The sequence below is a fragment of the Mauremys mutica genome, chromosome 7 (genome assembly GCF_020497125.1).
Source record: "Mauremys mutica isolate MM-2020 ecotype Southern chromosome 7, ASM2049712v1, whole genome shotgun sequence".
NCBI classification, from domain to species: Eukaryota; Metazoa; Chordata; order Testudines; family Geoemydidae; genus Mauremys; species Mauremys mutica.
Window position 1 is genome coordinate 50361834 of NC_059078.1, and position 22557 is coordinate 50384390.

The 22557-nt window shown below is 56.8% G+C and overlaps 1 protein-coding gene across 1 annotated transcript in view; it reads left to right on the top strand.

Annotated features, from left to right (window-relative positions):
- Positions 1–22557, top strand: part of GNAI2 (G protein subunit alpha i2) — a 231268-nt gene that overhangs the window by 177491 nt on the left and 31220 nt on the right. The window contains exon 5 of the mRNA XM_045023380.1: positions 12393–12521. Coding sequence (XP_044879315.1) covers positions 12393–12521 — 129 coding nt within the window. The remainder of the gene's footprint in view (positions 1–12392; positions 12522–22557) is intronic.

The following is a 22557-nucleotide window of genomic DNA, read 5'->3' on the forward strand; positions in this document are numbered from 1 at the left end:
GGCACCTCCGGCACCGGCTGTGGTAGTGCACAAGCCGTGCACGGTTCCGCTGACTCCGGCACCTCAAGAGCCGTCGAGTCCGGTACCTCCCTGCTCCCCGGTGCCGACCGCGGTCGAGCTGCATCTCCCGTCCACGCCTAAGACATTCGCGACGGCGAGAGAGCTTATTGAGCTCGCAGAGGCACCGAGCCTCCGGCCCCCGGCACCGCCGGTGCGGGCTGTTCAGTCGGTGGGCAAGCCGGAAATGTTGCGACCCCCGACAGACGGGATGGACGGCGCTCCAAGCCTCGGACCCGGTCCTGATCCAGGCAACGGTCGCCGTCTCGTCGATCCCGATCCCGGCACCGATCTCCGTCTCGGTACCGCTCCCCGTCCCGGCACCGGTCGCAGTCCCGGTACCGCTCAGTATCGCGGTACCGGTCGCACTCCCGGCAACGGTCCCGGTCACCGGACCGACGGTACCGTCGGAGGTCCGGCTCCCGGTACTGATCTCCCGAAGCCGCTCCCGTCACCGACGATCGAGGTCGCGCTCAGGATCCCGGTACCGAAGTGGTCGACGGTCCAGTTCTTCTTCGAGTGATTGCTCCTATGCATTCCAGTTAGGTGTGCGCGCTGCGCGTGCACGGCATCTCGGAACTTTTTAACCTAGCAACCCCGGCGGGCCGGCTGGCGCCCCCTGGAGTGGCGCCGCTATGGCGCCCATTATATACCTCAGCCGGCCCGTCCGCTCCTCAGTTCCTTCTTACCGCCCGTGACGGCCAGTTGGAACGGTGGAGTGCTCTCTGTACTCCACAACCCTAGCTCTCGCTACTTTTTGTTGTACATAGTTTGTTTAGTGTTAGTATAGTTAGTTCTGTAGTTAGTTAGTTAGTATTTTAGGTAAGGATAAGGGGGGTATTTCCTCCCTTCCCTTCCCCGGTGCGGGCTCATGCCCAAGGCACCGGGCTTTAAGCCCTGCGCAGCGTGCCAGAGGCCTATGCCGGTTGGTGACCCTCACGGCTCCTGCCTCCGTTGCCTGGGCGAAGGACACCGCACGGACAAGTGTGCGATTTGCTCAGCATTCAAGCCGCGGACCCGTAAGGAGCGAGACATTCGCTTAAAACAGCTCCTTATGGAGGCGTCCCTCCAACCCCCGGCACCGTCCGCGCCGGCACCGAAGGCTTCATCGGTGCAGAGTGCACCTGCGGCACCGAGCCGTTCCGGCACCTCGGCCCCGGTACCTAAGCCGGCGGCTAAGAAGACCCGGCACCGCTCGCTTTCGCCTTCCGCCAAACAACAGCTGGCGAAGGCAGTGGCAAAGGCCCGCACGGAGGACGCCGCGCGAAAAACGTGCCCTGGGCCCTCGACTCCGGCACCGCAAGCGCCGTCGAGTCCGGCACCGCCACGCTCCCCGGCACTGACTGTGGTTGAGCCAAGGCTGCCATCGACGCCGGAGACATTATCCTCCGCGCGTGAGCTGATCCGGCTCATAGAGGCACCGAGCCTCCGGCCCCCGGCACCGCCGGTGCGGGCTGTCGTCTCAGCGGGGAAGCCAGCCAGAATGACACGGCCCCCCTCTCTGGGCGAACGACACGGAACACGCTCCCGGTCCCGACGCAGGTCGCCGTCCCGTCGTTCGGGATCTCGACGCCGCTCCTCATCACGGCACCGAGCACCATCCCGACGCCGGTCCGAGTCCCGGTACCGCTCCCAATCTCGGTACCGGTCGCACTCCCGGCACCGATCCAGGTCCCGGTCACCGTACCGTCGGTACCGCCGGAGGTCTCCATCCCGGCACCGTTCACGGCACCGCGACTCTCGGAGTCATTCCCGGCACCGCAGATCCTGGTCCCGGTCGAGCTCCCGGCACCAGTCGAGCTCCCGGCACCGCGGTAGCCGACGGTCACGATCGCCGTCCCGCCGGCGATACACTTATCGTCCCTCGGCGGCGTCGGCGGAGGGACTCCCGTCTTCAGCGGCTCAATCCCTCGGCGCCTCGGCACCGCCTTGGCCATCCCGCCCAGCATCGGTGGCCTCCGGTGCGGATGATACCACCCACCGTTTGCCAACCCCGCAAGGACTCCATCATGAACAGTGGGGCTACTGGGTCCCCTGGGCGCATCACGAGGCGCAGGGCATCCCATTTCCTCTGCGGGATGTGACCACCGGGACCAGGGTCCCCGAGGCGACAGTTAGCCGCCCGCCTCCCTCTCCTCCGCACGAGCCCTCCGCTCCTACGGACCGCCAATCAGCCACACCGCACGACTCAGCGGAGGCTCAACCAACAGCCCCGCCGCCTGAGCCAATTGTGCAGGGCATATCTTCATCGTCCTCGCCGGACGAGGCGGTGGCAGGTGCTGCGGCCAGCAAACCCCCGCCCATTGACCTTCGGGCCTTCCAGGACCTGCTTCGCCGAGTGGCGACGGCCATGGGTCTCCCCGTCGCAGAGGTCCAAGAGGACGAGGACCCGATCACCAACGTGGTGGGCGCGGACGCTCCTGTCCGAGTGGCGTTGCCCTTTGTGCGGACAATTCAAAAGAACGCCACTACGCTCTGGCAGACCCCCGCTTCCATTCAACCCACAGCACGCGGGGTCGAGCGTAAGTACTCAGCCCCCCCAACGGGCTATGAGTACCTCTACTCCCACGCAACCCCGGACTCCCTGGTCGTTCAATCCGTCAACGACCGCGAGAGGCACGGCCAACCTGCCCCTGCACCCAAGTCCAAGGACGCCCGACGCATGGACCTGCTCGGCCGTAAGGTCTACTCCGCAGGGGGCTTACAAATGCGGATTGCAAACATCATGGTCCTTCTCGCCAGGTACGTCTTTGATATTCTGACGTCCCTGGCGAAGTTCACGGAGCTCCTGCCATCAACATCCCGCCAGGAGTTCTTGGCCTTGCTGGACGAGGGAAAGAAGTCCTCCAGGTCCTCTATCACGGCCGCCCTCGACGCCGCGGACTCCGGGGCTCGGACCTTGGCTTCCGGCGTGACGATGAGGCGCATCTCCTGGCTGCAGTCCTCCACCCTGCCGCCGGAGGTGCAGTATACCCTCCAGGACCTCCCCTTCGACACCCAGGGTCTGTTTTCCGAAAAGACAGATTCTCGGATCCAGACCATGAAGGACGGTCGCATCGCCATCCGTACGCTCGGGATGCACACGCCGGCGACGCAGCGCAGGCCCTTCCGGCCGCAACCCTCCCGCTACCAACAGCGCTATCGGCCATATGTTAACCGGCGACCGGCCCAGAACCGCCGTCATCCGTCAGGCAATCGGCGGAACCAGGGGCAGGCCTCGTCCAAGGCCCCCCAGGGGGCCAAGCCTGCTTTTTGATGGGACGCTCGAGGACGGCCCATCTCTCTCCCTACCGGATCCTACCCCCTTATTTTACAACCGCCTTTCCCATTTCTTTTCGGCGTGGTCCCAATTAACAACGGACAACTGGGTGCTGCAAACAGTCCAGTCGGGATACCGCCTTCAATTTGTTTCGCCCCCGCCTTCCCACCCACCCTCCCTGTCCCTCTTCAGGGACCCCTCTCACGAGCAAGTCCTCTTACAAGAGGTCCAGACTCTGTTGAGCATGGGTGCCATAGAAGCAGTGCCTCAAGACAGGCGGGGCTGGGGATTCTACTCCCGTTATTTCCTTATCCCCAAAGCGAAAGGCGGGCTACGTCCTATCCTGGACCTTCGCGAGCTGAACAAGTACCTGCTCAAGCCCACGTTTCGCATGGTCACCTTGGGGACCATCATTCCCTCTCTGGATCCGGGAGATTGGTTTGCCGCCCTCGACATGAAGGACGCTTACTTCCATGTCGCCATCTATCCCCCTCATCGATGTTACCTCCGATTTGTGGTCGGCAACACCCACTACCAGTTTGCTGTGTTGCCATTCGGTCTCTCCACCGCACCGAGGGTCTTTACCAAATGCATGGCGGTGGTCGCCGCAGCCCTCCGCCATCGCCAGATCCACGTATACCCGTATCTAGACGACTGGCTGGTTCGCGGACAGTCTCGACAACTCGTGATGGGCCAGATGGCGGAGATCCGGTCGCTCTTCCGGCGGCTCGGCCTCCTCATCAACGCCGAGAAGTCCACTTTGATTCCTTCTCAGCGAGTGGAGTTCATCGGAGCGGTCCTCGACTTCACCATAGCCAGGGCCTGTCTCCCTCGCGCCCGCCACCAGACGATGGTCGCCTTCATCATGGACCTAGTCGCCTTCCCGACCACGACGGTGCGCTCCTGCCTCCGCCTCCTGGGCCACATGGCGGCATGCACATACGTGACCGCGTACGCGCGGCTCCACCTCCGCCCGTTCCAGTCCTGGCTCGCGTCGGTGTACCGGCCTCATCGAGACCCCATCGACATGGTGGTGACGGTCTCCAGCGCGACCCTCGAGTCCCTCCGATGGTGGCTCGACCCAGAGATCGTGTGTGCCGGGGTCCCGTTCCACCCTCCGCGCCCGTCCGCCACGCTCACCACGGACGCCTCGGCGCTCGGTTGGGGGGCTCACCTGGGTGATCTCCACACCCAAGGCCTCTGGTCGACCCAGGAGCTCGCCCTGCATATCAATGTCCGCGAGCTGCGAGCTATCCGTCTAGCCTGCCAAACTTTCTGCCCCCACCTGCAAGGCCGATGTGTGACAGTGTTCACGGACAATACAACAGCAATGTTCTACGTGAACAAGCAGGGCGGAGCACGCTCCTCCCCCCTCTGCAGGGAGGCGATGCTCCTGTGGGACTTCTGCGTGACCCACTCCATTCACCTGCAAGCGTTTTTTCTTCCGGGAGTGCAGAACACGCTGGCCGACCGTCTCAGCAGGTCGTTCCTCTCCCACGAGTGGTCCCTCCGTCCAGATGTCGTCCACACAATCTTCCGGAGGTGGGGGTTTCCCCAGATAGACCTATTCGCCTCCAGGGAGAACAGGAAGTGCCACCTGTTTTGTTCATTCCAAGGTCGCTCGCCAGGCTCCCTGTCCGACGCCTTCCTCTACCCCTGGACGGATCGCCTCCTCTATGCCTTCCCTCCGTTCCCACTCGTGCACCGAGTGCTCCTGAAGCTTCGGAGGGACAGAGCCACCGTCATATTCATAGCGCCGGCCTGGCCGAGGCAGCACTGGTACACCCTGCTGCTCGAGCTCTCCGTTCGGGATCCCATCCCCCTCCCGTCGTGGCCGGACCTCATCACCCAGGACTTCGGCAGACTCCTCCATCCGAACCTGCAGTCCCTCCATCTTACAGCTTGGTACCTGAGTGGTTGACCCACGCGGAGAGGGACTGTTCCGTGGCAGTTCAGCAAGTCCTGCTGGAGAGTCGAAAGCCTTCCACTCGCTCCACTTACCTCGCGAAATGGAAGAGATTCGCGCTTTGGTGCGATCAGCGACGCCTGAATCCATTCGTGGTTCCGGTACCTACCATCCTCGAATACCTTTGGTACCTTAAGGAGCAAGGTCTTGCAGTCTCCTCATTGAGGGTTCACCTGGCAGCAGTGTCCGCCTTTCGTCCATCACTAGAGGGTCGGTCCATCTTCTCCAACCAGATGGTTTCCCGCTTCCTTAAAGGCCTGGACCGCTTGTATCCGCCGGTGCGGCGTCCTGCCCCGACCTGGGATTTGAACCTCGTCCTGGCCAAGCTGATGGGTCCCCCCTTCGAGCCCTTGGCCACGTGCTCCCTGCTCTACCTTTCCTGGAAGACAGCTTTCCTCGTCGCCATTACATCCGCGAGACGAGTCTCTGAGCTTCGCGCACTAACGGTGGGTCCACCTTACACCGTCTTCCATGCTGACAAGGTACAGCTTCGGCCGCATCCGGCCTTCCTCCCCAAGGTGGTATCGGCCTTCCACCTCAACCAGGAGATCTTCCTCTCGGTCTTCTTCCCGAAGCCGCATACCTCGCCTCGGGAACAGCAGCTTCACACCCTGGACGTCCGCAGGGCGCTTGCCTTTTACATCGAGCGGACGAAGCCTTTCCGGCGTTCGACCCAGCTGTTTGTGGCCGTCGCCGACCGCATGAAGGGTGAGCCGGTCTCCTCCCAGAGGATTTCCTCCTGGGTCACTGCCTGTATTCGGACCTGCTACGAGCTTGCTCGCGTGCCGCCATGCCGACTCACCGCTCACTCGACAAGGGCGCACGCCTCGTCGGCCGCCTTCCTGGCCAATGTTCCACTCCAGGACATCTGTCGAGCGGCCACCTGGTCTTCGGTCCACACCTTCGCCTCCCACTACGCGTTGGTGCAACAGTCTCGAGACGACGCAGCCTTCGGCTCCGCGGTATTACACTCCGCCACGTCTCACTCCGACCCCACCGCCTAGGTAAGGCTTGGGAATCACCTAACTGGAATGCATAGGAGCAATCACTCGAAGAAGAAAAGACGGTTACTCACCTGTAGTAACTGTTGTTCTTCGAGATGTGTTGCTCCTATCCATTCCAGACCCGCCCTCCTTCCCCACTGTCGGAGTAGCCGGCAAGAAGGAACTGAGGAGCGGACGGGCCGGCTGAGGTATATAATGGGCGCCATAGCGGCGCCACTCCAGGGGGCGCCAGCCGGCCCGCCGGGGTTGCTAGGGTAAAAAGTTCCGAGATGCCGTGCACGCGCGGCGCGCACACCTAACTGGAATGGATAGGAGCAACACATCTCGAAGAACAACAGTTACTACAGGTGAGTAACCGTCTTATCTCCATCCTGGCACCGTGACGGCCGGCACCGATCCTCGGCACCGTCCGGGGACAAGATGCCTCCTTCCACGGCACACTCCATCAGCGCCTCTGCCCCCCCGTGGCCTTCGCGTCAGCCATCCGTCGCCTCCCAGGCGGGCAGCGGGACAGATCTCCGGGCTGCCACCCAGAGCCAGGACCTTGGACCTCAGCAATGGGGTTTTTGGGTCCCCTGGGCCTACCATGAGCCCCAAGGGCTCCCCTTTCCCCAGGGCCCAGCAGGTGCTGAATGCAGGGTGCCAGAGGCCACGGTGAGCAGGCCTCCCCCAACACCACCGGGGGAGACCCTGTCGCCGTCAGGTCCCACATTGCATCCAGGGCACGATTCAGCTTCCCAAGCCCCGGAGCAACCACCGGCAGAGGTGGTGGTACAGACTCTGTCTTCGTCTTCCTCACCGGATGAGGTGGTGGCGGGTGCCGCTACGTCGGACCCTCCCCCGATTGACCTGCGGGCCCACCAGGACCTACTTCGCAGGGTGGCAAAAGCTATTGACCTCCCGGTGGCAGAGGTCCCGGAAGACGAAGACCCGGTGACCAACGTCATCGGCGCGGAGGCCCCGATGCGGGTGGCCCTCCCGTTTATTAAGACAATACAGAAAAATGCCACTACCATCTGGCAGTCGCCGGCGTCCGTCCCTCCTACTGCAAGGGGCGTTGAACGTAAATACTCGGTCCCCCCCACGGGATACGAGTATCTGTACACCCACCCCGCCCCAGACTCACTCGTCGTGCAGTCTGTTAACGACCGTGAGAGGCACGGACAGCCAGCCCCGGCGCCGAAGTCGAAGGACGCCAGGCGCATGGACTTGTTGGGCCGGAAGGTGTATTCGGCAGGGGGTCTCCAGCTGCGGATTGCAAACCAGCTGGCCCTCCTAGCGCGGTACACCTTTGACATTTTCGTGTCTCTCACTAAATTTTCAGAGCTGATCCCGACGGCTTCCCGGCAAGAGTTCTCGGCTCTGGTCGAAGAGGGCAGAAAAGCCTCCCGGTCCTCCATCCAGGCTGCTTTGGATTCGGCGGACTCAGGGGCCAGAACTTTGGCCTCTGGAGTGACTATGCAGCGCATCTCCTGGCTGCAGTCCTCCACCTTGCCGCCGGAAGTGCAGTATACCCTGCAAGACCTGCCCTTTGAGACTCACGGTCTGTTCTCAGAGAAAACGGACTCCAGGATACAGACCCTGAAGGACGGTCGTATAGCTATCCGCACTCTGTGTATGCACACACCAGCTACCCAGAGGCGCTCTTTCCGGCAGCAAGAACCCTACCGGCCTTTTACCCAGGCCAGGTCAAGGCCCTATAATAGTCGGCGCAACGGTCTAAACCGCCGTAGACCTTCCGGCAGCAGGCGCAACCAGGCCCAGGCGTCGTCCAAGGCCCCGCAAGGGCCCAAGCAACAGTTTTGATGGGACGCCCGAGGACAGCGCATCAGTCTCTTCCCAGGATCCAACCCCTTTGTTTTGCAACCACCTTTCCCGCTTCCTCCCGGCGTGGTCCCAAATAACATCGGACAGCTGGATACTCTGTATTATCCAGTATGGTTACTGCCTTCAGTTTATTTCGCCCCCTCCTACCCGCCCACCTTCCCCGTCCCTCTTCAGGGACCCCTCTCACGAGCAATGCCTCTTACAAGAGGTCGAGACGCTGTTGAGTTTGGGTGCCATAGAGGAGGTGCCGCAAGACAGGCGGGGCAGGGGATTCTATTCCCGTTATTTCCTCATCCCCAAGGCGAAAGGAGGCCTCAGACCCATACTGGACCTCCGGGAGCTCAACAAGTACATGGTCAAGCTCAAATTTCGCATGGTAACCTTGGGGACCATCATTCCCTCCCTGGATCCGGGAGACTGGTTTGCCGCCCTCGATATGAAGGACGCGTACTTCCATATCGCGATCTACCCTCCCCATCGACGCTATCTACGTTTCATGGTCAACAGTGCGCACTACCAGTTTGCGGTACTACCCTTCGGCCTATCCACCGCGCCGAGGGTCTTCACCAAGTGCATGGCGGTAGTTGCTGCAGACCTCCGCCGTCGTCGAGTTCACGTCTACCCTTATCTCGACGACTGGCTGGTTCGCGGGCCATCTCAACAATTGGTAACAGACCAAATTTCCGAGATACTATCCCTGTTTCGGGTACTGGGCCTTCTCGTCAATGCCGAGAAGTCCTCACTGACTCCATCGCAGAGAGTGGAATTTATCGGAGCGGTCCTCGACTCCACGGTGGCCAGGGCCTGCCTCCCTCGAACTCGGCACCAGACGATGGTCTCCATCATCCGAGACCTGCACGCTTTTCCCACTACGACAGTTCGGTCTTGCCTACGCCTCCTGGGCCACATAGCATCGTGCACGTTTGTCACCGCCTACGCGAGGCTGCGCCTTCGCCCATTTCAATCCTGGCTGGTGTCGGTGTACCGCCCGCACCGCGACTCCATAGACAGGGTAGTCACGGTCACGAAGCCTACCCTCGCTTCGCCCAGCTGGTGGCTGGACCCAGAGGTCGTGTGTGCAGGAGTCCCGTTCCGCCCTCCTCGTCCGTCCGTGACACTGACAACGGATGCCTCGGCGCTGGGATGGGGGGCCCATCTGGGCGACCTTCACACCCAGGGCCTCTGGTCGCCCCAGGAGCTCTCCCTCCACATCAACGTCCGGGAGCTGCGGGCAATTCGCTTGGCGTGCCACGCCTTCCACGCCCGTCTGCAAGGCCAATGCGTAGCGGTGTTCACGGACAACACGACGGCGATGTTCTATGTGAACAAGCAGGGCAGAGCCCACTCCTCCCCGCTCTGCAAGGAAGCGATGCTCCTGTGGGACTTCTGCGTGACCCACTCAATTCACCTGGAAGCGTCCTTTCTTCCGGGAGTGCAGAACACGCTGGCCGACCATCTCAGCAGGTCGTTCCTCTCCCACGAGTGGTCCCTCCGCCCAGATGTCGTGCACACAATCTTCCGGAGGTGGGGGTTTCCCCGGATAGACCTATTCGCCTCCAAGGAGAACAGGAAGTGCCACCTGTTTTGCTCGTACCAGGGTCGCTCGCCAGGCTCCCTGTCGGACGCATTCCTTTACTCCTGGACGGGTCACCTCCTCTACGCCTTCCCTCCATTCCCGCTCGTGCACCGAGTGCTACTGAAGATTCGGAGGGACAGAGCCCACGTCATACTCGTAGCTCCGGCCTGGCCGAGGCAGCACTGGTACACCCTGCTGTTCGAGCTCTCCGTTCGGGATCCCATCCCCCTTCCGTTATGGCCGGACCTCATCACACAGGACTTTGGCAGACTCCGCCATCCGAACCTGCAGTCCCTCCATCTTACAGCTTGGTACCTGCGTGGTTGACCCACGCAGAGAGGGACTGTTCGGCGGCAGTACAGCAAGTCCTGCTAGAGAGCAGAAAGCCTTCCACTCGCTCCACCTACCTTGCGAAATGGAAGAGGTTCACGCTCTGGTGTGATCAACGAGGACTCAATCCCTTCGTAGTCCCTGTCCCTACCATCCTGGACTACCTCTGGTACCTTAAGGAGCAAGGTCTTGCGGTCTCCTCCTTGAGGGTACACCTGGCAGCAGTGTCCGCCTTTCGTCCATCTATGGGAGGTCGGTCCATCTTCTCCAACCAGATGGTTTCCCGCTTCCTTAAAGGCCTGGACCACTTGTACCCGCCGGTGTGGCGTCCTGCCCCGACCTGGGATTTGAACCTCGTTCTGGCCAAGCTTATGGGACCGCCCTTCGAGCCTCTGGCCACGTGCTCTCTGCTCTACCTCTCCTGGAAGACAGCCTTCCTCGTCGCAATTACATCAGCAAGACGAGTCTCTGAGCTCCGTGCTCTAACGGTTGGTCCACCATACACCGTCTTCCACGGAGACAAGGTGCAGCTTCGACCACACCCGGCCTTCCTCCCTAAGGTGGTGTCGGCGTTCCACCTCAACCAGGAGATCTTCCTCCCGGTCTTCTTCCCGAAACCGCACGCCTCCCCTCGGGAGCAACAGCTTCATACCCTCGACGTCCGCAGGGCCCTCGCCTTTTACATCTAGCGGACGAAACCCTTCCGGCGTTCGACCCAGCTGTTTGTAGCAGTCGCCAACCGCATGAAGGGCGAGCCGGTCTCCTCCCAGCGGATTTCCTCCTGGGAGGAGACCGGACATGCTACGAGCTTGCTCGCGTGCCACCATGCCGCCTCACTGCTCACTCGACGAGAGCGCACGTCTCGTCGGCCGCCTTCCTGGCCCATGTCCCCATCCAGGACATCTGTAGAGCGGCCACCTGGTCTTCTGTCCACACCTTCGCCTCCCACTACGCGTTGGTGCAGCAATCCAGAGACGATGCAGCCTTCGGCTCAGCAGTCTTACACTCTGCCACGTCTCACTCCGACCCCACCGCCTAGGTAAGGCTTGGGAATCACCTAATTGGAATGCGTAGGAGCAATCACTCGAAGAAGAAAAGACGGTTACTCACCGTAGTAACTGTTGTTCTTCGAGATGTGTTGCTCCTATCCATTCCAGAGCCGCCCTCCTTCCCCACTGTCAGAGTAGCCGGCAAGAAGGAACTGAGGAGCGGACGGGCCGGCTGGGGTATATATTCGGCGCCATAGCGGCGCCACTCCAGGGGGCGCCCAGCCGGCCCGCCGGAGTTGCTAGGGTAAAAATGTTCCGGAGAGCCGTGCACGCGCGGCGCGCACACCTAACTGGAATGGATAGGAGCAACACATCTCGAAGAACAACAGTTACAACGGTGAGTAACCGTCTTTTCTCCTCTATTTGGCACTGGTGAGGCCACATCTGGAATATTGTGTCCAGTTTTGGGCCACTCCCTATAGAAAGGATGTGGACAAATTGGCGAGAGTCCAGCGGAGGGCAACGAAAATGATGAGGGGGCTGGGGCACATGACTTATGAGTAGAGGCTGAGGGAACTGGGCTTGTTTAGTCTGCAGAAGAGAAAAGTGAGGGGGGATTTGATAGCTGCTTTCAACTACCTGAAGGGGGGTTCCAAAGAGGATGGAGCTAGGCTGTTCAGTGGTGCAGATGACAGAACAAGGAGCAATGGTCTCAAGTTGGAGTGGTGAAGGTCTAGGTTGGATATTAGGAAACACTATTTCACTAGGAGGGAGGTGAAGCACTGGAATGGGTTACCTAGGGAGATGGTGGAATCTCCATCATTAGAGGTTTTTAAGGCCAGGCTTGACAAAGCCCTGGCTAGGATGATTTAGTTGGTGTTGGTCCTGCTTTGAGCAGGGAGTTGGACAGATGACCTCCTGAGGTCTCTTCCAACCCATATCATCTATGATTCTGTGTAGTTTCCATGGGCCATGGCTCCATATGGAGGGTGAAGTGCAGCTGGGGTCCCTTTCTCACATGATTCCCCACCTGCAGTGTGTTTCTGTTTGGGCTGGGGCTCCATGCTCACACTAGGGAATGGCTCTAGCTTGCTGGAATCTCTGCTGACCTCTTTCCCCTACTCACTGGCCAGGAGATAGGTGTGAAGGGGACTTTATTTAACAAACATGGAAATGTTCCCTGGGCAGCTTTACTCCCATTGTCCTGCCATGCCAGAGGGTCTGAGTCCCTCTGGAACCAACACTGCGGTGTGGCCCACTTTCCTGTTTTCCCCCAAAGCACCTGGTCTGTGTAGTAGCCAGGAGGGCAGAGCCCTGAGACTGCACCAAGCCATGTCCCTTGGCTTGCCTTGCTGACGCAGCTTCCTTTGTGTTCTCTCTGCAGCTACCTGAATGACCTGGAGAGGATAGCCAGAGGGGATTACATTCCAACCCAGCAGGATGTGCTGAGGACCAGGGTGAAGACCACGGGCATTGTAGAGACTCACTTCACGTTTAAGGACCTGCATTTCAAGTAAGTGGGAGCTTCAAGACATGCCGGCCCCTTCGTTTCACCTTTCCTGGTGTCACTTGGGCTCATCCCGTTCAGCCTTAGCTTTCCCTAGGGAGATGGGAACCTGTCCTGCCAGCAAAGCAATTCTCAGCATGATGCACCTGCAAATGCCTTGGTTTTTAAGAAGGAGATGCAACCTCCAGGTCTGAGCATGCGGCGCCCTATCTTGATCCTTGTGGACTTGGGCCAATGTGGGCTGTTGCATGCTGGGACCTGCAGTCCTTACAGGGGTCAGGCCTGAGATGGAGTACAGCTTTAATTAGCTTCCTGCCAAAGGTAGGGGCAGGCTGTCTGCAAGGATACGTCTACACTGCACACTAAGCCCGGGCTCCGACTTGGGTTTGAGTCCAAGCTCCCCTTCCAGGCACACACAAATCAGTCTCAGGTCTGACCCTGCTAGGAGGTGGATCAGAGCCTGAGTCCCGTCATTTTGCAGTGTGGACATGGCGCAAGCCGCAGCCCTGAGGCAGAAGGGCCACGTAGTGCAGCGTGGATGCGTTAGCACAATGCAGTGTGGACACTCGAGCACGGGCTTGGAAACACTGAGTGCAAAAGCCCGGGTCCCTCAAACCCAGGCTTAGTGTGCTGTTGTAGACACACCATAGGCGCCAACAGTTTGGACCGCTCTGTCTAAACGTGTCTGAAGCTGAATCTTTGTCCAGCCTAACATCCTTCCTGCTAGGAGCTAGGCTCAACTCAGCAACACTGACTCTCACTGAGTTCAGCTGGCCTGTGAGGACGTCCCCTCCATTCATGTCCCGCTGCAGCTGGCAGCCAGGTTGGAAAGTGAGGAGACGCGTTGATGACTCTCCCAGGGAGGGAGCTTGTAATGTTGCCATAGCCACAGTAGTGCAGTTAAGATCATAACCAAGCCCTGTCCCCATCTCCAGCTCCTGCCGTGTAACCTGGGCACCTGTTGGATTAGCTAATCAATGCTCCTGCTGTGCTGGTGTGGGGGAGGCCAGGCTCAGCATGGGGATGTGGCTCAGGTGACCCCCGGCCACACTAATTCTTGGAATAAACAGCTACACTCCACTGACCTCATCAGAGCTGGGCCTGGGCTGCAGCTGGTACCTGGCTTCTATCCTGGGCTTTGCCACTAGCCTACTAGGTGACCTTGGCAGGTCACTTCACCCCTCCGTGCCTCAATTTCCCCATGTGTAAATTGAGAATAATACCTGGTGGGCAGGGTCAAGATTTAATTCCCTCTTTAGAGTACTTTGAGATCCTCTGATTAACGGTGCTAGAGAAGGACAGTGTAGCTAGCCGTGTGTTAGTGTCACTGGCATGTAGGAGAAGAATTAGCATAGTGGAAACGCACTGAACTATTCTGCCCTCCTAAATGTCTGTCTCCGTTTGCTCTAACGGAGAATGAGCGTGCTGTACCCTGGCACGTGGTGTCTCGCGGGCAAATGAGTGGAAATCTGTTTGGTCTCAGCCTAGGCCACACATTGGAGAATCTTTTCAGAGCTGGAATAGCCGGGGGCTGCAGGTCAGGAGTGGGGAGCTTTGGCGGAGCAGGGCATTGGCAAAGGGGTGTGAGAGCTGCGGGCAGGAGTGGGGGAGCGTGTTTATACAGTGCACTTACTCTCTTTACTTTCACAAGCACCAGACTGACCCACAGGATACAGGTAGAAATAAGCATTGGCTTCCCACCTGTTGATACTGTATCATTCAGCTTTTAAATTTGTAGCTCCCCTAGCCAAATTTCTTCCCATTCCAAGAGGCTGCAGTGCAGCTAATCCCCCTAGTGCTATGTGAGCATTAACTGGGAGGGAGGGATGCAGCTGCCAGCATGACAGCAGGGCTGAGGGTGGTTACCTTAGCTCTTCACTAGTACTGCAACGAGACTGGAAGTTTTGGGGGCCAGATGGCAATGCCCTGACTCCTGTTGTTTGAAGTGGCCCAGCTTTACTTCAGCACACCACAGAGGCACTCACAGGTCTCTAAAACATGCAGGAAAACTAAATTTGCCACTGGAATAAAACTCTGTAATCAGTCAAGAAGCTCCGGAGATGGATCCGTTGCTTCAGAGGCTGCCCTGTCCCTGTGATCTCGCCAGGCTGCAGCCCAGCCTCCCACTCCCTGTGCACGATAAAATTGTGCTTTCCAAATGCCAGCCCCCAAATAGTACTGCACATGGAGTGGGAAGAGAACATGCTGAATGCACATGTTGGCACTAAGAATGTGATACATCAGACCTACTGGGTGCTGAGCCTAGCAAGTTTCCAGCTGATGCCTATGTACTCCTGGACCGTGCTGCTACAGAACCAGCTCGCTGCCATCTGGGCACGCTCAGCCTGACAGCACAATGCACTCAGGGAAGCCACCTTTGTCTGGGACTACCGTAGTTCATCACGTGAACATAGCTGGAAAGGATCATGCACCCTCTTCGTTCACATCACGCTCAGACTAGGCCTGCCATTTGGTATCTAGCTGGGGCTTATAGTTCCCCTCACCATAGTATCTGAATGCCTCACGCTCTGTAAAGTGTTTCTCCTCCTGAGACACCTGTTGGATGGGGAAGTGCCACCCCTGGTTACACTGAGGTAGAGAGAGTCCAAATGACTTGCCCAAGGTCACCCAGGCAGTCTGTGGCAGAGCAGGAGATGGAACCCAAGACTCTGGTGTCCCAGGGAGGTGCCCTAACCACTGGGCCATTCTTCCTGTCTGTGACCATAGAAATTAGAGAATGGAAAGAGAAATAAAATCAACTGGTCCGTCCCTTTGGCACAGGTCCTAGTCCCCGTTCCCTCCCCCTCACTCCTGGGCTGCAGCTGTAGTCAGACCATGGCTGTTAAAGATGGAGTGTGTTTATATTTTGTTGTTTCACCCAGGGACTTCAGCCCGCCAGCAGGGTTCTGGCTTTGTAATGCACTTTCTTTAGCTAAGCGTATCACATCTGAGCCCATATGGTCACAGCTGCTGCTGGCAAAACCTCTTAGCAAATTTTATTGGGGTGACTTTAAAAACTGATTATTGGGATGATCACTCTCAATAAATAGCAAAATCCTGAGCTGCCAGACATTGGGTTACTGTTCATCCAGGGGATGATGAAATCAGATCGAATGAGATTACACTAGCTTGAAAAGGTGGGAGCCTGAATCAGCATAAACAAGTTTAGTGCCCCCTTTTGCTTCCCAGCAGGAGATGGAAGCAGCAAAGTCCCTTTCATTGTCGCCACCATGGTGGTTACTGAGGATTGAACCTGGACTTTGATCCCCAGCAGCAGAAACCTATATGGGGTGATTGAACAGTGTGCACTCCCCTTCCCTTTAGCTGGCACTGTGGTGCGAGCTTGTTTCTTCACGGGGACCAGTGACGAGATGGAGGGTGAGCACCCCTGCTGAGCCAGTGGTATTACCAAAGTGTCCCTCTCAATAGGACGGAATAGTCACCTCGGTGACTTAGGGCTGGTCCCTGCTGAAGAGTTGCATCAGCACAGCTGCATCTCCTGTGTGTGAAAAATGCACATTTCGGGGAGAAACCGTGAAGCTGACCTAAGCCCCGGTGTAGACAGCACTAGGTCTACAGAAGAATGCTTCTGTCAACCTGGCTACCACCTCTCGGGGAGGTGGGTTAAGCACAGCAGTGGGAGAACCCCTCCCGTCAGTGTAGTGTCTAGACTGATGCTCTGCAGCGGTTTAAGTGTAGACATAGTCAAAGTCCCTCAGACGCTCCTTCTGTCTGAAGTGCCAGCTTGTCTGTGTCTCAGAGAGCTAGTTTACAAAAGTCTTGAGTCACTGATGGTAGCAATAGTGTACCCAGCGCTCCAATGGCTGCAGGCATTTTGGGCATCTTCTCTGAGCAGAGTTTGACTATATCATGCTTAAAATGCCAGTGACTTTTTGGTGCCCTGTGCCCCAGTGGGAGCAATGCAGGGAGATGGAGGTGTTGGGCGAGAGAGCTAGTGGAGTGGTGCCCATGTATTGCAGTCCTGTGGGATCCCAGCTCAGCTGTGGAAAAAGGGGCTTCAGCCTGCCTGGGAATCTGGTTCCTCCACCCTGAGTCACTTACCTGTATACCTGTCTGTCTGGGAATGGATCTGGCCTTCAGGGTATTTAGTGGTGTGTGACATTGCGCTAGAGAAAAGCTCTGGAGTCTGTAGATTGGATTTTCAGTTGCCTTGTGCTTTCAGGGTCATCCTCCTCCAGAAAAGTCTGCCCAATAACTCTGTGGGTGATGTTCATGCACTTCAGCCACTTTCAGGCTTTCTTGCTTGATCAGGAGTAGTTTAGACCCAAAAATATAGACCCTTCTTAAAATAATTGGGGTTTTGTAGAAAATGTCTTCAAGAATCTAAATGTCTGCTTCATTGTTTCTTAGATCCTCTGAGATCAATACGTCAGATTTAAGGAAGATGCAGATTGTTGCAGAGACCCAGACAAAATACAGAGGGGAGGGGGGGAATTGCAAACTATCTCTTTGAGCTTGTCTGTAGCTGTGACACTGAGTACCTGTCTCACAGCTGAAGAGCTCTGTGTAGCTCGGAAGCTTGTCTCTTTCACCAGCAAAATGTGGTTCAGCTGAAGACATTACCTCATCCACCTTGTCTTACTAGTGAGAATTAGTCACCCAGCTTGAGTCCTATGTGCAAAGACATCAGTGCTGGTCATGGACCAGCCTTTGATGAGCAGGTGGCGTTCCGAGAGGGGAGATGGTGTACAGCCAAGAAAGTAAACCAGATGTTCCGCCTCCAAAAAACAGCATGGGGCAGGTGAACTAAGGTTGCCCAATATGAAGGAGCTCAATTTGTGTGGCATGGTGGTGGCTTTGAGCTTTTATGGAGTTTAAGAACATTGAGTTAAAAAATACCTGGCCATAATTTCTTCCCAGCCTCCTTGCCCCCATGGAAATGTAGAGAAACATGATGAACGTTCCAAAATACTTACTTTTGGCTAGGTAAAAAGAGCTGCTGGGGATTGCCAGGGCATGGCCCCAGTCCAGGGGGCTACCACAGTGCTATGCTGGAGACCCCCAGCAGGAGAGCTCTGGGAGGAATGGGAATACAATGCACACTGCAGGACTGGTGTGTGATGCCAAAGGCGGAGCAGCTTTTCAGTGAGTGCATTAAAGCACCCTAATTATTTCACACCCCGTCTTCCGGCCAGGCCCTGCATGTTTACATGTTCCTGGGATGCTGGGTTTCCTCTCTCTGATTGTCTCTGAGCTGGAATTCCTGGGTCTGCTTCATTGCATTGTTGAACAGATTGCTCAGCCTATTGGAAAAGGCCCATCTCGGCAGGCTGTGCACCCCTGCTAGCGGCATGGCAGTGGGCCGGGAAGAGGATCTAGATTTCAGTTGTAATGAAATTCTTGCTGGCTGATTAGAGAGAAGCCCATTAACGCTAATGTCCCCTGTTCCATGCTCCTAACCCAGAGCTAGCCACTCATTGCTGGTGCTGCACCAGGAGACTTTTCACACGGGCTGGTTGGGGGTTTTTCCTTCTCAAGGGTTTGGGCTGGTTATAGACCTAATGGCCAGGAGCGACCATTCCGACCATCTGGTCTGACTTCCTGCTTCACACAGGCCAGAGCACACAAGGGAATCGAATGGGCTAAAGTGACTTTACCACCCTGACTGTATCTAGGGGACAGAGCCAAACAGCCCGAGTGAACCCTGTCCAGAAGGAGAACACGCGATCGTCGCTGTACTCCTGAAGGGGGTGACCTCTTCACAGTGACCATTCGCAACAGCTGATCGCAAAGAACCATGGGCCATCAGCCAGGGTGTGGGGCTGGAAACTAGGTCTACTTCTGTCCCCAGCTCTGCACCTCAGTTTCCCCATCCACACAGCATGGAAAATCATATTTACAGAGCCCATTGTTTGTAAAGTACCCTGAGTTCTGCAGACGCAATGTAAGTGTGAAGCGTTATTTGTGATAGCAACACACTGCTGGAATATCCCAGAGCTAGCTCTTCCTTCGGCAGGCAGGGAGGGTTGAAAACTGCAGCAGCTGAATGGCTTCACTCCTCCCCCACTTCCCCCTTCTCTCTCTTCCCCCCCCCCCACCTCCCTAACTCTTTGTGCAAGTTTGGTGCACTGCAATTATTTCCTGGCCAGTGTGTAAATCCATAGACTATGTGAGTAAATCCATTCCAACAGCAAACTGTTGGTGCTCCACCACTTCCATACAGAAGGCCTACCCACCCCGGTCCATTTTTCCAGGGGCCCCATGCATGATCGCCCAGGTTAACAGCAGCCATGCCTGATCCTACCCAACAGCTGTTAGGTGGCCCCTGTGTAATAGCTTTACCATGTGAATATTCCTCTCTTTTATAATTTATGTTCTTTTGCCATCAGTGACTGTGTTGAAGAATCTAGAAATGGTTGGGACAGAAGCAAAGTCCTACTGATGGCTCAGTGTCTGTGATCATATCCAAGGGGTAGCCTGTTTTCTACAGGCAGATGTAGCCAGAAGGGATCCTGTCTCCTGTGCCCTCGTAATTGCTACAGGTTTTGAACTCTCTTCTCTGCAAATGCCTGTGTTTTTACAGGCCTTTGAGGCTCTAATGCGAAGCCGTTGAGGGAGAGGCATAAAAGGCATCAAACAAATTAAATCCCAAGTTTCTGACCTAAATGAAAATCACATGCTTGCCTCAGTCCTCGCTAGGCTGGGGAGCCCTCCTGCCTTTGCTGAGCAGGGTCACATCAGCTGATGTTGGCAAGGCAGGGCTCATCCTGAGCTGGTTCATGTCCTGCGCTGACAGCATACCTCAGTAATGAGGAGCCCTGTGGAGCGGAGTGGGGACACGACCCCATCCTGGTGAGATTGATTTCATGTTTAATCCAGCACCCGACAACTGTGCCAATTTGGTACTTTCCGCGGCCTGGGCTGTGAGAAGGGGAGGGTGTGTGCTGGGGTTGGGAAGAGAGCTCAGTCGTGGCTCTGGTAGAAGACACTGTCCGTTCTCCCTGTTTATACCCAAGTGCTGGCCCTTGCATGCCTAGCTACTCAGCGCTGTGTGGGAACGCTGTGCTTTTCTGTTGGGTCGCATGCGGCTGGGGTGGCTCCAGCTGAGTCATGCTGGGAGGTGCCTCCAGCTAGAGAGGGTGGGGGAGTGTCTTTGGGGCAGGGGAAGCTGGGCCAGAGGAGAGCCTGGAGGAAAACCTGAGGGACAGCCACTTTCAGGGACAAAGCTTGGGCAGAGGTGTCGGTGCTGTTGCTTAGAGTTACTATGAAATCCAAGCACCAGGAAAAGGGCTGGATTTGGAGCCTGTCTTGGCTCCTGCTTCGGACAGCGGAGGGAGCGATGTATTTCCTGTCCCATTGGTAGAGCCCTGCATAGATACACAATTTATACCTGCGGGTGCAGATATCCACATCTGCGGATATAATTTGTGTATCCATGCAGGGATCTACCCATTGAAGGGTCTGCGATTGCGTAGAGAGGCTCAAGTCTCCTAAGTGAGCCTGGGAAGGAGGTGGCCTCCTGGGGTTCCTAATTCAGGCCTCTCTTATTCCATAAGACAAATGGTGGGAAGGGACTATCATGATCATCTAGTCTTACCTCCTGTGAATTGCAGGCCACAGAATCTCACCCACCCGCTCCTGTAATAGACCCCTAACCCCTGGCTGAGTTAGTGATGTCCTCAAATCATGGTTTAAAGCAGGGGTGGGCAAACTACAGCCCATGGCCTGGATCCGTCCCGCCAGTTGTTTTAAGCTGGCCTTCGAGCTCCCACTGGGGAGTGGGGTCCAGGGCTTGCCACACTCCGGCACTCCAGCTGGGGTGCAGGATCGTGGGCTGCTCCACATGGCTCCTGGAAGCAGCAGAATGGCCCCCTCTCAGGCTCCTGTGCATAGGGGCAGCCAGGAGGCTCTGCATGCTGCCCCTGTCCCAAGGCCCACCCCTGCAGCTCCCATTGGCCAGGAACCACAGACAATGGAAGCTGAAGGGGCAGAGCCTGCAGGACGAGGCAGTGTGCAAAACTGCCTGGCTGCGCCTCCACGTAGGAGCCAGAGGGGGGACATGGCTGCTGCTTCCGGGAGCCGCTTGAGGTGAGTGCCACCCAGAGCCTGCACCCCTGAGCCCCAGCCCTGATCCCCCTCCCGCCCTCCAAACCCCTCAATTCCAGCCCAGAGCACCCTCCTGCACCCCAAACTCCTCATCCACACCCCCAGCCGGAGCTCTCACCTCCCCGCACCCCACTGCCCCAGCCCAGAGCCCCCTCTCGTACTCTGATCTCCTCATTTTTGTCCCCACCCTGGAGCCCATACCTCCAACCAGAGTACTTACCCCCTCCTGCACCCCAACCCCAACTTTGTGAGCATTCACGGCCCGCCATACAATTTCTATTCCCAGATGTGGCCCTTGGGCCAAAAAGTTTGCCCACCCTTCATTTAAAGATTTCAAGTTACAGAGAATCCACCATTTACACTAATTTAAACCTGCAAGTGACTTGTGCCTCATGCTGTAGAGGAAAAACCGTGCGGTCTCTGCCAATCTGACCTGGGGGAAAATTCCTTCCCAACCCCAGATATGGCGATCAGTTAGACCCTAAGCATGTGGGCAAGATCCAGGAGCTAGACAGCTGGGAAAGAATTCTCTGTAGAAACTCAAAGCCCTCTCCATCTAGTGTCCTATCACTGGCCATTGGATATACACCTCTACCTTGATATAATGCTGTCCTTGGGAGCCAAAAAAATCTTACTGCGTTATAGGTGAAACTGTGTTATACTGAACTTACTTTGATCCACTGCAGTGCGCAGCCCTGCTCCCCCGGAGCACTGCTTTATCATGTTATATCCAAATTCGTGTTGTATCGGGTGGCGTTATATCGAGGTAGCGATGTACTTGCTGCTAGCAGTCACAGATTGGCTCATGGAGTCCATGGAATATAGACTAGGACTTCTTGGGTACTCCTCATCCTAGCCGGAAAGACTACAGCAGTGGTTCTCAACCTGTCGCCTGCAGGCCACATACGACCACATTAGCATACAGCTGCGGCCCAGCTCAGCTGTGTGCTAAGGGCCATGGGCTCTGGGCTGCCAGCTGTCACCAGCTCCATACTGCAGGATCCGGGGTCAGGGTCCTGCACTCGGCTCTCCGCTCCTGGCCCCACTCTGTGGAGGGGTCTCTGAGCAGAGGATGCTGGGCATAGGAGTTTGTGGGGGCCACAATGATAAATAGGTTGAGAACCACTGGACTACAGCACACTTTGCCCGCCTCAGATCCTCTTCAGAGGACTATGCTCACGTAAGTGCCTCTCTCAGCACCTAGGGCCACTAACAGCAACACTGGAAATATTGTACATATCATAAATATCAACTCCACAAATCACAGCCACCTCAATCTTCTATCTCTGTGTAGCTCGAAAGCTTGTCTCTTTCACGAGCAGAAGTTGGTACAATAAAAGTTATTACCTCACCCACCTCATTGTAAACTAAGATAATTAACAAGTGAAATGAGCAAGGGTTTGCTGAAGAGCAAAGCCACAGAGCACTCAGGATTGCAGCTGCTGCAGCTACAGTGTGGTACTGCCATCACCATCAGATGACTGGTGTCTCTTTTTTCAACTGTGGGAGGAGCTTAGAAACATGGGAGAAGCTAAGCTATTTAGATATAATAACCTAGATAGATTTTACTTCTCCTTGCATCTCTTCCATAGCGAAGATGCCTCTCCTTGGCAATCATTGCGTTATCCTGGAGAGAAAGAGAGAGAGATCTTCAGATAAAGGCTGGGTTTCCAAAACACATCATCGTCCATTGAAAGTGAAAGACATTTTGCTTAGGGGATAAATTGAACTTTTGTGAGTGCGTTACGGACTCACAGGTTGTGTCCACTCTTGGCCCCGGATGGTCCCTGGGAGGTCCTTCAATGTGACAGCTCTTCTCGGGGTCCACTCTCTCGGGGGTTAAGCCCCTCTGCCTCCTGGAACTGCACCTCTCTGAGCCTTAGCACGCCTCTGTCTTGCCGTTGGCCCTCTCAGGGAGTCCACTCACTCTGGACCCCCAGAGCCTCTACTCCCAGAGGGAATAATGCAATCCTGT